At 40.7% G+C, this 14,787-nt stretch overlaps 6 protein-coding genes across 6 annotated transcripts; 1 reads left to right on the plus strand and 5 right to left on the minus strand.

Annotated features, from left to right (window-relative positions):
• Positions 1 to 901: 901 nt before the first annotated feature.
• On the plus strand, positions 902 to 3,150 carry ATC70_005075 (uncharacterized protein; the record flags this gene model as incomplete). The annotated part of the gene is made up of 10 exons (XM_064824373.1): positions 902 to 994; positions 1,059 to 1,143; positions 1,203 to 1,300; positions 1,351 to 1,647; positions 1,699 to 1,791; positions 1,852 to 1,942; positions 1,994 to 2,042; positions 2,102 to 2,152; positions 2,209 to 3,030; positions 3,096 to 3,150. The coding sequence occupies 10 exons, from the start codon at positions 902 to 904 to the stop codon at positions 3,148 to 3,150; spliced, it is 1,734 nt and encodes a 577-aa protein (XP_064677309.1).
• Positions 3,151 to 4,074: 924 nt separating this feature from the next.
• Positions 4,075 to 4,935, minus strand: ATC70_005076 (uncharacterized protein; the record flags this gene model as incomplete). Its single annotated transcript, XM_064824374.1, has 2 exons — positions 4,075 to 4,573; positions 4,628 to 4,935. The coding sequence occupies 2 exons, from the start codon at positions 4,933 to 4,935 to the stop codon at positions 4,075 to 4,077; spliced, it is 807 nt and encodes a 268-aa protein (XP_064677310.1).
• A 1,480-nt stretch (positions 4,936 to 6,415) lies between these two features.
• On the minus strand, positions 6,416 to 8,217 carry ATC70_005077 (uncharacterized protein; the record flags this gene model as incomplete). The annotated part of the gene is made up of 4 exons (XM_064824375.1): positions 6,416 to 6,663; positions 6,736 to 6,874; positions 6,974 to 7,740; positions 7,800 to 8,217. 4 exons carry the CDS (start codon positions 8,215 to 8,217, stop codon positions 6,416 to 6,418), a joined length of 1,572 nt encoding a protein of 523 aa, XP_064677311.1.
• A 312-nt stretch (positions 8,218 to 8,529) lies between these two features.
• ATC70_005078 (uncharacterized protein) lies at positions 8,530 to 8,941 on the minus strand (the record flags this gene model as incomplete). Its single annotated transcript, XM_064824376.1, has 2 exons — positions 8,530 to 8,666; positions 8,734 to 8,941. 2 exons carry the CDS (start codon positions 8,939 to 8,941, stop codon positions 8,530 to 8,532), a joined length of 345 nt encoding a protein of 114 aa, XP_064677312.1.
• Positions 8,942 to 9,229: 288 nt separating this feature from the next.
• ATC70_005079 (uncharacterized protein) lies at positions 9,230 to 10,048 on the minus strand (the record flags this gene model as incomplete). Its single annotated transcript, XM_064824377.1, has 1 exon — positions 9,230 to 10,048. The coding sequence occupies one exon, from the start codon at positions 10,046 to 10,048 to the stop codon at positions 9,230 to 9,232; it is 819 nt and encodes a 272-aa protein (XP_064677313.1).
• A 944-nt stretch (positions 10,049 to 10,992) lies between these two features.
• On the minus strand, positions 10,993 to 13,083 carry ATC70_005080 (uncharacterized protein; the record flags this gene model as incomplete). Its single annotated transcript, XM_064824378.1, has 14 exons — positions 10,993 to 11,328; positions 11,392 to 11,513; positions 11,572 to 11,638; positions 11,696 to 11,775; positions 11,828 to 11,899; positions 11,954 to 12,017; positions 12,073 to 12,144; positions 12,207 to 12,241; positions 12,311 to 12,335; positions 12,405 to 12,537; positions 12,600 to 12,652; positions 12,717 to 12,803; positions 12,864 to 12,909; positions 12,974 to 13,083. The coding sequence occupies 14 exons, from the start codon at positions 13,081 to 13,083 to the stop codon at positions 10,993 to 10,995; spliced, it is 1,302 nt and encodes a 433-aa protein (XP_064677314.1).
• Positions 13,084 to 14,787: the final 1,704 nt, after the last annotated feature.

The following is a 14,787-nucleotide window of genomic DNA, read 5'->3' on the forward strand; positions in this document are numbered from 1 at the left end:
GTACCATAGTGAAAGTCTTTATTTTTCAAGGCAAAAACCGCGATCGTTTAATTTTCGATGAAAACCATGAGGGGTGCCTCATGCTTTTTGGGTCAATTTTTGGCCATGTTTTTTGGGTTCCCAGAAAGTTGAGCAAAGGTGCCAGGAAGTTACTCCTACTCGAGTACAGTTGTTTAGCGTCATTCCGGTGGCTCAGAAAGGTCTACATGTCAAGATATGAAGGCTTAAAAGCTGTCAAACTAGGCTGTGTTTTGTACATTTTGCCTGTCAAGAGGCGCGTTTTTGTTATGATGCAATGGCAGAAAGACATTGTATTCATTCATCTAGACTCAGCGCATGCTGTTACGTCCAAACATTCAGCTGGAAATATGAGGTTGAGTGGCACTGGTGTATCGCTGTATCATAGCACAATGATACGCAGCTTAGTAGTGAGGTCATGGCAGTTGTAGTGCGCGCTGGACATTTCAGACGCAATATAGTCTGTATCTAGTGCTCTTTATATGGTAATTTGCTCGAATGCAAATTGATTTTACTTTGAACCCCTGTGTGAGATATCAAATGTTAGTGAGTAATTCTCTTGGCGCCGACAACCGACCCACTCTAACAATGACAAGAAACAAACTACGCTTTATGTACATATAAATTCAAGATGCGTCGCGAAACAAACCTTTTTCTCACTACTCTCTCTTCTTTCTTTTGTACCATAGTTATTTGGTTTATATCTAATACATCCGAGTCATTTCACTGTGAAATCTTCAACGAGTAGACTATATACCATTTGTTTGATAAAAGAGTAGCATTACTACTATAAACTACTACTACAACAAGAATAACAACAGCAACAGCCATCTGTAGACCCGAGTTTTGTTCATACATTTATATATATATATATTAAACAGCCATGGCAAACATAAAGACATGGAAAGTGGGTTTTCTTCTTTTTTGTATCTTGGCAACGTTTATTAGTACATTGCATGCCGAGGAAATTCGCTTGGTAACTATACTACAGACTTCTCAAGACCCAAAAAAACAATGCGAGATTAATGCATTTATGCTAGACCAGCGATGACTATTCAGCAACCTCTTGCTCAGGTGTGTGGAGCAAAGAATCTATTCCTGGTGGATCCCAACCATTTATCCAAGGCAAGTTTTCATTTAGCAGAGCCCATCGTCGTAAAGCCAACGTTAATCTTTGGATACAGTGTCTCTTGGAAAAGAGTCTCGTGGCAACGTTTCATTGCTTGTATACGAATGGCAGGATTTCGAGCATCTTGGAGCTTACGATGAAAAGAGTGGAGAGGTAATGCCTTTCTTATCGCACTGACCTAGTGTACTGATAACTGTCATTAGACTGTATACGTTTGCGATCAATTAGCTGTTTCTCACAAACTTTGCTCGTCCTCAGACATTGGACAATTCATCACCAACCTTCCATCTGATAAACAGAACAGCTCCAGCATCTTGACATCTACTTTTACTATGACAGGAAATCAAACTGAAATGGCTTTGTATAAAGTGGATTACACTGGCTACTACTGTGTGGCTTTGGTTCCTGCAGGAAACGATAATGGCACTTGGTTTGAGGCTTGGGTTGAATGGAAATTCCCTTATGGCGAATTACCAGCTGTTGATTATCCCAAGCTTTTGGTAAGTTGGATGTTTATAGGTAATACTAGAGTTTACTCAGACGTTGTCTAGTTGTATGGAACCTTCGCTTGTGTCTATTTAGCTGTGGGTATCTTTTGGTTTATTCAAAGCTATCGTAACTGGGATGATATTTTGCCTGTTCAAGTAAGTAAACATTCGTGTACATGGCCTTTTGAGAGAGATGCTCAGAGACGATCCATCTAGCACTTTTTGTCAGCAGCCATTTTCTATCTTATTGTCGAAATGGCATTCAATTTTGGTTTCTGGGAAGCGTATAACCAAACTGGAAAGACCTGTAAGCATTGCTTGTGCGTTTCGTAATATAAGACTCTCATCTTTTGTATAGCTTATGGTCTTTTAGCACTTGTTGCATTATTAAATGCAGGTAGAACAAGGTAAATCAGAAAGTACGCTGGGAGACATGGATGGACGAGCTAAATGGTCTATTTTCTAGTATGTCCTTTTTCATGCTGCTGATTGTGTGTATGGGCTACAGTGTGGTCAAGTAATGTATTTTGTATATACAACACCAGAGTACCTGTACTAATTCGCACGTTATAGGCCTAGTCTTGGATCCATGATGAAGAAATGCATCATCCTCGCTTGCACTCACTTCTTTTTCGGTGTCATCTACACACTAGGCACTATGCTTTTGTCACCAGAAACAGCAGGTCTTTTGATCTTGCTGGTGATTTTCCCTCTCTCCATTACAATGACCACTTTCTACGTTTGGACACTCAATTCTATCACAGGCACTATCCATGATTTGGAATTACGCAAACAGCATGTCAAGGTGATCATGTACAAGCGTCTTTATCGCCTCTTATTGTTCTCTGTGCTCGCCGTGATTGCCATCTTTATCATCAACATGTTTGCATTCTCTGGTCGTATGGCCATTGATTGGGCTGCCAACAACTGGAAATACCGTTGGGTCATGCTGGACGGCTTGCTGAATGTCTTGTACTTTATCGTGTTTTTGGTTATTGTCATTTTATGGAGACCTACTAGTAACAATGCTCGCTATGGTTTGATGCAAATCAGTCAAGATGAAGAGGAAGCCCTGGATTTGGAAGAGCGATTGAGACGAGCCGAAGATCAAGAAGCACATCAAGGAGGACGCAGTAATCCTAACGGATTGGGTGGAGCAAATGCAAACCATCATGAAATCGACGATGATGCAGCCATTTTTGAATTGGGCGGAGAGCTCACAGATGAGGAGGATGAACGCGATCATCAACCCATCACTAAAAACGTCGAGTTGTCTGATTTGAGCACGAAAAAGAATACTGGCAGTGGCTATCACAACCCCAAAGGAGGCAAGGGAGGTGAACAGAGTGCGTTATTACATGTAGATCAAGATGACGAAGACGACGATGAAGAAGAGTAAGTTATTGTTTTCAAAAGATTCGCAGTACTAGAATGACTCACGTTTGTATGATGTACAATAGTTTGGATGATGGTGAAAATGCACACTTAACAAAGAATGCCAGAAAACAGACATAAAAATAAAGATATCTTTTTTGCTTTGAGTATTCCCAGAGAGGATAAATGGAAAATAGAATGTTCCGTGAAATGTACACAAATACACATTCTATTGCTTTTGTCAAAATGCTGTGCAACAACTTGCGCTTCGGAAGACATGTAGGGTGACCAAGCTGGCTAAAATTACCATTTTGTCTAAACCAATGTTAAGGATTGTGACCTTAGTATACCGTTGGGACAATTGGACTCTTGCATTTGAAACCATACATGTTCAAATGATATTTGACAAGAATGGTATAAAATATTTTTTCATTGCAATTAGGCACAGCAGCTCCTATCAAATGTGCCACAAACGAAAAAGCTTATTCCGTACTGAAATCAAGTTGTCTAGCCCGAAAAAGCTTCTGCTTATACCAATATATATAAACTGCAGTTCCCCAGATTGGTGAGGCGATTGATCAGCACAACAAAACAGAGCTCGACCATCTCAAAAAGATCAAGGAGATAGGACGCCTTGTAGCTAAAGTATCATCCTCCTTGTATATAGACATTCACCTAATTGATACGGATGCTAGTTCATGACGAAGAAGAGCATACTTTCTCTAGTACAGGAGCTATCGTAAAGAGCTTAAACACAACGTTTTTTTTTGTTTACGGCTAGTGTCAATGATTACTAACATGAGGAAGAGAAACTTTTATTAGAGTTGAGTAACTTATAGTAGGCGATATATGGAAAAAAAAAAAAAAATACGTGTGCATGCGGAAAAAAAAATGAGCATAATTTTGTAATAGAATAGTGCTTATAAAGCAAGAGCTAAGAATAAGTGTCATGGTATATACAAAAAGATAGATGTAATGTGTGTGTGCTTGCGTATGCGTGTGTGTATGATGGATATAGAATCAAACGAGTGGATTTCTTATTTTTGTCATCTGCTTGCCGTTTCTTCAATTTTGAGTATTTGAACCGTTAGGAGATGTACCGCTATCTGCAAATGGAGTACATGGCGTGGGAGCACCAAATTGATTGACCCAGTATATTGGTATCTTGGAGTTAGATGTAGCATTTGCAGGATACTCTGGGGGCAAAACCATGTTTTGATGAGGACCTTGCATCATGAACTTATCGTTGTTTATGCTCAAATCAGGCAAAATAGGATAATGCTGATACTGGTGCTGTGGTTGTGGTTGCTGTGGCGGTAAGGGCAGTATTGGGTAGGATGTCCTTCTGGGTTCATGGTGTGCTGCATAAAGATGAGATGCAGCATTGCTGTAAGGCAAGATCTGCTTTTTGTTTGCGAGTATCCTGCTACTTCTTTCCATTAGATTGCGAACACAACGAAGTCGATCTTCAGCCGACAACTTGTCTCCAGCAGCAGCTTTTTGATGTACCTTGAAATGGCGTCTTAGATTGGACACAACAGAGAATGAGCGACCGCAGTTGGGACTAATACATGTGTTAATCTTTGACACACAACGCAGATGTAAATGTGTAACTTACCTTCGACATTGGAAAGGCTTTTCAGCCGTATGAGTGTAAGAATGTGTTTGAAGAGCACTTGGACGAGTGAAGCTTTTTAAGCATTTGGGGCATTGATACTGCTTCTTCGGCTTTGGTGGCGGCTGAGAGACCAAATGTTGGATAATGTTATTCTTTGTCTTTTGGTCATCAAATTCAGGCTCGGGAGTAGCCAAAGAAGACGACGCCGAGGAAGAGGAACAGGTAGAGGATCGAGAGACAAAGGCGTTATCACTATAGGATACGCTGTGAGGCGACAGTGGTTGGTACGGCTGATTTACAGGATTCATATCAGTAGACTAGAAGCAAAAAGAAGAATAAAGAATATAGAAGCTAGAATATATGTTGGATATTTATAGTGAAATAGAAAAACGACTGGTAGTACAGTGCGAAATCATTTGAGTGAGGATATGCGTCAAAATCATATCAAGATTGGGGAAAACCACTGCTATATTAGGAACGTGCATTGCTGCTGGTCATAAGGAAAGTAAAATGCCAAAATAAGGAGGTCTGTTTTTTTTATGTGTAGAGTCTCTTTTGGAAGTACAAATTACATCTTGATAGCCAATTTCTTTTTACCCTAAGCTCATTAAAAGTAGATTCAAGAAAAGGCCATGTAAACGCTGCATAAAATGTCATACAAGAAACATGTTTAGAAAGTAGCTATTGTGGGTGCGTGGTGATGCGTCTATTATTACTGCTACTCAATCATCTATTCTAGATCTTCTTTATAAGAAAAATTAAGAAAAAGTAAAGAATCAAACATCTATTTTCCTGGCAGCTCAAATTGCTATGCGAGATCAACTAGGAAAATGCTGACAATTGCTTACAAAAATTACAGAAACGGAGAAAGGTCATATATAGAAGAGAAAGAAGCAGCCTATAAAAGCGCAGAGGAGGGGAAATCTAGAAGAGGTAATCTGAATCACCATGTTTTCCAGATTCTGTTACACGAAAGATTCTTTGTGTCGTTACATTCTTCTCAAATCATCTTCTTGCTCAATGACTAAAAGCCTAAAAAGCAAGGCCCCGGTAGCTAAACTAACCAATAACAAAATTCATACTGTATCCAACAATGCGTTTGTTGCAAGAGGGAACAAGACCAGATCTGGTCTTCAGATAAAATATGCCTCATATAATGTACAATGAAGCTAAGAACATCAACTGTATCAGCTATTTCTCGGTGCTGCCTTGCCAAATGCATTGTTTATCCATCTTGTGGTATCCGTCTCTTGACTTTTTGTTTAAGAGTGAATATAGACACATCGTTCTGGGGGGGGGGATGCTGCTAGAACCATCCATGATAATATAATGAAATAAAGCACAGATCAGCGATTTCCCTGTCCCCTCCCCTCTAGCGTGATCCAATACTAGCGCAAATTTGACAATCTGAAGATGCCAAACAAACAAAACCTTAGTGAGGAAGGCAAATGTCGGTTATCCAGATATGCACAAATAGGAGATTAGAGCCCGGCTTCTCTAAATTAAGCTTTTCTCTATGATATGTGGCACAAAATGCCAATGTGTGGGTAATTATCCAATAAAGAAGACGATTAAAAGATCAACCCACATTTTCAAGCATATAACAAACAATATGAAAGAGAAGGCTCTTGAAATTCCATCATCTCGCAGAATCTTGATTAGCTTATTTCATCTGTCAATTGTATTTAGGGGAGTAGGTAACAACCGTATACAGGAGTGAAGGAGATATAAACAAAAGAAACGGGAGAGGGAATATCAATGATGCGCCAAAGGGCCAAGTAACGTGCATTATGATTTTTTCAGCCTTCCACACCAGAAAACAACCAAACTAGCAATGGCTACAGCGATGGAGACGTTAAACAACGTTTGAGACCCGTAATTGTCATATGCAAAACCACCTAGAATACAGCCCAAACCAAATCCAAGGCCTGAAAACAAGGCAGCCAAGATGCCCTGAGCAACAGCTCTTTGGTTCACTGGAAACATTTGATCAACCTCTGACACACATGTTGACCAAATCATTGCATACGAAAAACCTTAATAGCCAGCAACAACAAACAAGATGTGAGTTGTGTGGTGGGTATCACTCAAGATGTGATGTTACATACCGTTCAATAGCTGCAAGGAAAGTGCTATCCAAACCGTGCTTTGCTGACCTGGAACCAATGTCTTGTAGATTACATTTCTCAGTATGATGGTCAAATGTGAGCAAGTGACCAAACTACGAATATCATACTTTTTCAGCAACTACATACATAGATTGCACCATTTAATAAGAAACACAGAACACACACACACACACACACACACACACACACACACACACACACATACAACAGTACTTACCAGCCGTGACACATAGAAGGTTGAGACTTCTGTAACTCCTCCAAGTGGACCTGTCCATCCTATGATGGATGAACTTAGATTCAAGTCTTGCTTTAAAAATAGGAACAAGAACTGTGCAACCATCGAGTAGAATACGCCAAATAGCAGCGTCATCAACAAGAATGTCCAAACTTTGACTGATCCGAATATCGTGCTCTTGAGACTTACGCTCAGTTCATGTCTCTCTTCTTCGTCCATGATGTTGGCAAATACCGCTAATGAGGTATCTACGGTGGGTATATGCGACAATGCAAGACCCAAGGGCGGTAAGCTATCTATTTGATCCAGCAGCAGGCTAGACTCGTCATAGACATCCCGAGCGGCCAGAGAGGTGACGGTGCGTTGTAAGTTTAGTAGGCTGTGTTCGCCATCTAGAAGCAGTGTATTCGCGTGGCTACTGGTGGTGCTACTGAGACGTCGCATATTAGATGAAGGCACATCCAGGTCGAGCATCATGTCAGTATTTGGATCTGTTGTGTAAAATCCCTTGGTTGGTTTGTTATTTCCTTGTGAAATCAAAAGTGGTTCCCGCTCCCCGTCTGCCACGTTGGTTAAACTGCCCTCTTGCGCTGACGGAATCACACTTGTACAAAGTGCAATGGCGATGAATCCCATTACACTAGCTCCAAATATGTAAAACGCACAGTTGATGCCAAATTGGCCAATAAAAAAGCCAACCATGAGTATACAAACGCCATTTGATATCGATCCCCATAATCGCTGATCACCTATCCATTTTGACGCAGTTTAGATTGTGTACCCCTCATCCTTGCTGACCCGCCCTTACCATAGTAAATTCCATTCTCTCCCAATATCTTCAATACAGCACTGTCTACCAGCACAGTAACAGGCTGGCCAAAGAACGCAAAGCTCACTGCAAGCGCAATCGTGATGGATAAGATAGCGGATGTTGCATTTTGAGGTATCAGCACGGGTATAAACATCAGCGCTATCACACTGAAACCACCAACCAGCATCAAGATGGCCATCAAAGCGCCATGCCATTGAGGCCGCTTGTCCACTTGCAGTGTCCAAAATGGACACGCTACGCTTTGAATGAACGGCGCAATTGCTAGAATGATACCAATTTGCTTTGATGGCAGGTGCAAGCTGTCTGCATAAAACAGCGATAGATAAGGGATGGCTGAACCTAATACGCCATACAAACAAATATAGAGTAATTTGGGTATAAGGTATTGAACCATCAGTAGTTGCTTTTTTATCTTGAAAATAAGTGGATAGAAAGAAGAAGAAAGGAAAAAAAAAAAAAAACAATGTAGTGTTATAGTTCCTAAATAAGGTTTCCTTGATAGAAAATCAATCTCTGCATGATGAGTCTATGATGTCAGGTTACAATTGGTGTTATTGCAATAATTCACCGACTAAGCGGGTGTCCTCACATTGCCAGTCTGGCGTGCAAAGACATATGAAAAAGAGGGGGGGGGGGGATAAGACGTACCTATAAAAAAAGTAAGAGGTCAAAAAATCTTCTGATAGATCCCAGTGAAAAGGCCAACTTACTTATCAGGATTTTGAGCTCGACTGAAAGGAGGCAACACCTTGTTGTCAAGTGAGACCAGTGCCGAAAAACCAATGAGGGCAATGTTACTCGCTCCTTGCTCATCACGATTCATGGTAGTTTGTTTTAGCCAGCCTTTTTGGACACTCAGGGTTAAAGCATGTAACGGCACCGAGGTTCCTCTTCATTCTATTCTCCTCACCACGCACCAGTTGTTTCTGTGTCGCCTTGAAACATGAGCAGCAAATTCTTGTAGAATTGTATTCGTCCACCAATCTGACTGTGCTTCTTGTGGACAGCGTTGACATGTACGGCTTCATATATCGAGTGCTGTGGCCACGGAGGTACTGAGTATTGCGACGCCAGTTTCCTATGAAGGAAACCATCTTTGGCTTGTTGAAGGTGGACATGGTTGCAGCAGATCTGGCTTCACTGGCTACCAAATGTTGGTGAAGTTTCTTCAAGCGGATTCGTCCAGTTGCCCTTCCTTTCTGTAGCTTCTTGACTGACGACTTCTTCCTCTTCTTTCGCCTATTGGAGAGGGCAGCATTATCGACTCTTGTTGGCTGTCATTTCATACTTGACGAATGTTTCTTCGTTTTCCAAGAGAGGTTGCAGTGTCAGAATAATCTTGCAGCATTTGAAACCGATTGATCGACTCAAAAAGAGTGAGAGAAGCCACTAGAAACGAATAATTCCTAAACACTGGCACTGATGTCGTCAATAATTGCAATGGGATTGACGCTCTTGCTCAAACCACAATCAAATAAATCAACAGCTTTGATGTCAAAGAAAGACATCTTTTTCTGTGTCGCATGTTGACCAGCCAAGACCAAATCGACCAGTATGTCAACAGCCTTCGACAAGCCGCGAATGCATGAGTGGCAATTAGCTTGGAACTTTGTAATCACTCCAAGAAAGACTCCGTGATCAAAACGAGGATGAATTATGGCCTTCAGAGAATGAGATACACTTCGAAGCTCTATGGTTGGATCAACCATCGCTCCACCAGTTGCCTCACCAGCTCCAGCACCATCAGCTCCAGCACCACCTGCCTCTGACCCAGTGGGTTTGTCATCATCAACTTCAGGTTCATCGTTCTTAGATTTACCACCACTTGATCCACCACCATTTGATTTACCAGCACTTGATTTACCAGCACTTGATTTACCAGCACTTGATTTACCAGCACTTGATCCACCAGTCTTTGGCTCTGCAGCTTGTGCCGTCTCTAGCTTCTTCTTCAACTCTTCGCAGAACGATTTAATGTATTTCGTAGTGGAGAGTTGCTTCGCCTGTCGTAATCGGGCAATTACGTTATGAGTCCAACCTGGTTGTATGTCTCCCAGCTCCTTTTCCATCACTACATGCACATTGGACACCATCTTGTTGGGCAATGACTTAGTGGAAAGAGATTTCTTAAAGTCTTCAACGGTATTGGACGACCCTGGGTTTTTCAGGAACTCCTCCCATTTGTGCTGGTATGCTTGATAAACTTGAATCTTGAGCAGCTCCATGACTTTCCTGTCTAACTCGTCATTTGAAAAGGTTCTCTTGTGTATTGTTTTCTTGGAGCCTTCTAGGCATTGATGAGGATAGCATTACCATCTCTGAGATTGGACATATAGCGGAATACCGTATAGGCAATGTATTGTGTATATCATTCTACCACAGCTCAGATTTCGTATGATACCTTGTTACAGAGTATGGTACTTGATTCCGTAAGCACAGTACTTGATGTTGGCTATTAGATATTGACAAGGTCCATGTATTGTGCTTGCCTGAACATTTACACGAGGCACATTTCATGATGATTGAATAGTGCATGCCTCTTTTTTTTTTTTCAAGAGATCTCGCAGCTTTTTTCAGGCACCAAATCAACATTATTGAACATAGTAGGGTAGGTCTTGACAAATATCACCTTTTATAGCTCAATGAAACCACTGCTTGAAGAATAATCACCTTTTATGTTAATGTTTGGATGAAAGCTTGTTCTGTTCTTAAATTGGTCACACCTACAAGTTTACAATAGAATGCAATTGTGTCTCGCAACATTTTATTGCCGCAATTTTTTTTTTGTAGATTACTGATCAAGTTGATTAGCTGATCTCAGTGTATGTATGAGCATATCTTTACTTTTTGTTTACTCTATCAGCAGCAATCCATCTTTGGCGTGGCAAGAATTGTGCTTCTGGCACATATCAAAAGCACGCGGCATGCCATTTACTATGAATGCAATCACTTGATCCATCGGCTTGATGGACATCACACTTGGTAAATGCTATCTGGCAATAAGCAGCACTGCATAGTCAGATCAAACCCATCTTCAACTTTGTGCGTCTTAGGAAATGTTATAAAAGCATGACCTACATACGAGGCCGCGACTAGGCCTCCTTTTATTGATTGAGTAAGCTTAAAATTGAAAAAAAGAGGTATATAATGGTTGATAGATATCGCTATATTAGATAGCTCCACTTAGTTCTCTTTCCAAATCATCGACTTCCATAGGATGAGTAGTGGGTGGATTCACGGCAGTTTCAGCAACAGCTAGCCCAGAATCAGCAGCTGCTGAAGGTTCGAGCGTGGCTCTAGCTTGTGCTGCTGCCAATGTTTCACGATCCTGAGCAGACATACTTTCACGACGCTTCAAGTTTGTGCCACTGTTACCAGCATAGCGTGGATCAGAGCTCTCCTTGTTGGCTTTGAAAGACATGACTTCTTGTGCAATCATGCGACGCATCTCATCGATTGAATCCACCACCTCAAATGAAAAATCAAAAGTAGAGCTATGTGTGGGCTATAAAAAAAAAAAAAAAAACTCGGCTTAGCTTTGTCGTCTTGTTGAATGTTTTCATGTTACCTCGTCGTCTTCATCGTGATAGGCACTAAGGTATGGATGTGCTAATGCTTCATCCACATCAATGCGTTTAGATGGATCAAATTCCAATAGTTTGTTCAATAGATCGATTGCCATGGGATTCGCTATATAATAGTTGACATCAATGGCTTGGTTTTGATGCGGCGTTTCCGCATTTCATACCTCTAGGATACAAATTCTCAAATGGAATTTTCGGCATGCGAGGTAAACTGCGAATATAAACTTGTGCCTGAAGAGGACATTCGTCAATTTAAACTCCTTTAGCATTGCCATCTTGACAACTTACTCTTTCGCTCCCTACACGGCATAGGGTCTCTTCATCAGGTGTACCAAGGATACCCAAAATTTGATTCAGCTGATCCACATCTATTACAGAAATGAGTAACAGCTAAGCAGATGCAATGCTCTCAAAACTCACAATCTCTTCCCTTGAAAAGCGGTCTTCCACCAAGCATTTCAGCAAAAATGCATCCTACAGACCACATGTCGACTACAAGCAGACAATGTTACTAACTAAACAAGTTGTCTTTCAAGAGAAACTCACTGGCTTTAGTGTAGTTTTGGAAACTCAACATGATCTCGGGTGATCGATACCATCTTGTTGCAACCTTTCAAACAAACAACGTTACACCATGTCCACAATCAAGCATCAGATAAACTTACATATTCAGTCATGAAACCAACATTGTGTTCATCGTTCTCAGAATAACCACGAGCCAGGCCGAAATCACAAATCTATGATTGTCTTGATTTAATATACGAATCACATACACACTGTACAGCCTGTGTGGTATTACCTTTAATTCACAATCAGCGTTGACAAGGAGGTTGCCTGTTTATAAATTATCACATGATAAATACCAATACGTGATCTGTGTTATGCCGTTTATTCGTAACTTACCTGGCTTGAGATCTCTGTGCAAAACCTTGAAACCAAAGACTATGTATTAGTACACATGAAATCTAATGCTGCCAAATAGTCTCTGTGTGCTTACATTGGCACTGTGAATGTACTTTAGTCCTCTACAGATTTGATAGACAAAGTATTGGAAATGAGCATCCGTCAACGGTTGACCGGAGCGAATAATCTGGTGAAGATCAGCTTCCATGAGTTCTTGCACGAGATAACTACACAATGGATAGGCAATGAGCACTGACAATCGCTCGCACACTGGTCAGCCTATACGTACATTTCATTAAAGTCTTGCAAATTAACGATATCCATGTCAAGAACCGAAGTGATCTAAGAAGATGTATCTCGTCAATCAGACCTTTCCTCTTTTATCCACGGCCCATCATCGCCTTACATTTTCATGTCCATTGAAAAACTTTAGCAACTTGACTTCACGCAAAGCTCTTTTCGCAAGAATGGTCTTTTCGAATATACGGCACACCTGTTATGGAATCACAAATGTAAGCGCGTATACATCAGATACCATACGGTTGTCTATTACCTTTTTGATGGCCACCTGTTCATCTGAATCTGTGTCTTTGGCAGCACTGTGCCGTCCTGTAAGCTTCTGATATTCCATTTTTTTTTGTTCTGTTTACTTGTATACTTTACCATACGACACCGTATGCACCTTGTCCCATTTCACGAATAAACTGAAACTTTTTATCCACAATGAATTGCTGATTTAGTACAGGGAAAGCTTGATAGCCTGAGTTAGTCATGTGTAAACTAGTACGTTGGATGCAGATACAAAAAAAAAACGAAAAGAAAAGGAGAAGAGGAGGAACACGTTTACGCAAATATTGATTGTGGTATTTATACGAACACTAAAGAGAGGAAGGTACCACAACAAGCTTAAACCGTTTAGCCAATGACGGATGATGGCTGCTATCGAGTAGAAAATATGATGGTTTGCTCATGGCGATGTAAGCATGATGGAACTATATGGCTTACAAAAATTGTTGCAAAGTGCACTCTCCTTGGCTCACACAGTTGGCTGATATTTTATGTCACAGCATTTGTATATATATTATGCGCTTTAGCTTGGTGTTGCCAGTGAAATTTATGCTTTCATGCATTTACACAAAGATGAAACCGATAGGAACACCGAAATACAGATCACAATAATCGTTTACCATGATCCCAGTACAACTGAATTATCCTCATGTGAGACTGATGAATTCAACGCGCTGTTTCTCGAGCTTAGCAAGAAACATCTACATGAAAGCCTATATTTATTGATCTGTAACTGTAGATTTGGCTCTTGTAGGATACTACACGTCTGTATTAATGAAAACAGTTCACGTGCGAGCAGATAGTACACTTGCACAACCTCTTACTATTCAAAAATATACAGAACATAGGGAAATTTGGATGCCTTTGACCCGTGTTTTCTCGCGTCAGAAGCTGTTTTAGACAACCAGAATAGCATCAAATAATTGCTCTCGTCCAGCATTCACTTACTGACGCCTTTGCTCAAATTTTTTGAGACCTGAAAAACATGGCTGAAAATCACCTCCAAACAATGAGGTACCCCTCATGGTTTTCATCGAAAATCAAACGATCGCATTTTTTACCTTGAAAATGAAGACTGTTACTATGGTACATAGTGAATCAAAATGCCTCTCTCGACCCAAAGCAACTTCTGAAGCCGCTTTTATGAGACCTTCATATGCAAAATTTCGACATTTTGGCCAAAAACCTCATTTCACATTTTCTAAAATTGCTCAGTAAGTTCATTCAAGCCATCAAGTTTACTTGGTACCATTGGAAGCGCCTTGAAAAGTACTCCAAGGATGTATTAGGAAGCGTAGAATGATCATTACAGTTTATATAATCGAATATCATAAAATAGATTAAAGAAGTCGAAGAAAGACAAAATCTGTCCAATCTTGAAGAGAAAAAAATAATTGAGTTTGAATGAATGTTGGCGGCAGCGGCAGCGGCAGCGGCAGCGGCAGCGGTGGGCGGCGCTGCTGCTGGCTGGCCCAAATGCATTTCTGATTAAGTCATATTAATTTATACACTCATTCTGATTGAGAAGTTGTTTCAAAGTAGAGAAACATAACGTATTCGGCCAAAGCGCATCAAATAAGTCAGGGACGACATAGCATCGGTCTGGCCTGCATTACAAATCATGAATATAGACATCTCATCCATATACCTGCCAAGAGCAACCATCTGAGCGATCTCCGGATCTACCATTGCCCAGACTCACACATGAAGGCTTTATTGCCTACATGCAACATTTAGAGAGCACAAAATACAAAAGAAATCATAGCTTTCCCTTATGTTTATCATCGCACAGAGACATTTCACGTCCATTCAAATGGATTAGGTCCCATTTTAGAGTAATATTTCCAATTTCCGCGGTAAAATGTCAACCTTTGATTCGAGTGAGTCATGAAACTTGAGCGAACGTTACA

This window comes from Mucor velutinosus, assembly GCF_035048745.1.
Source record: "Mucor velutinosus strain NIH1002 chromosome Unknown tig00001542, whole genome shotgun sequence".
Classification (NCBI taxonomy): Eukaryota; Fungi; Mucoromycota; class Mucoromycetes; order Mucorales; family Mucoraceae; genus Mucor; species Mucor velutinosus.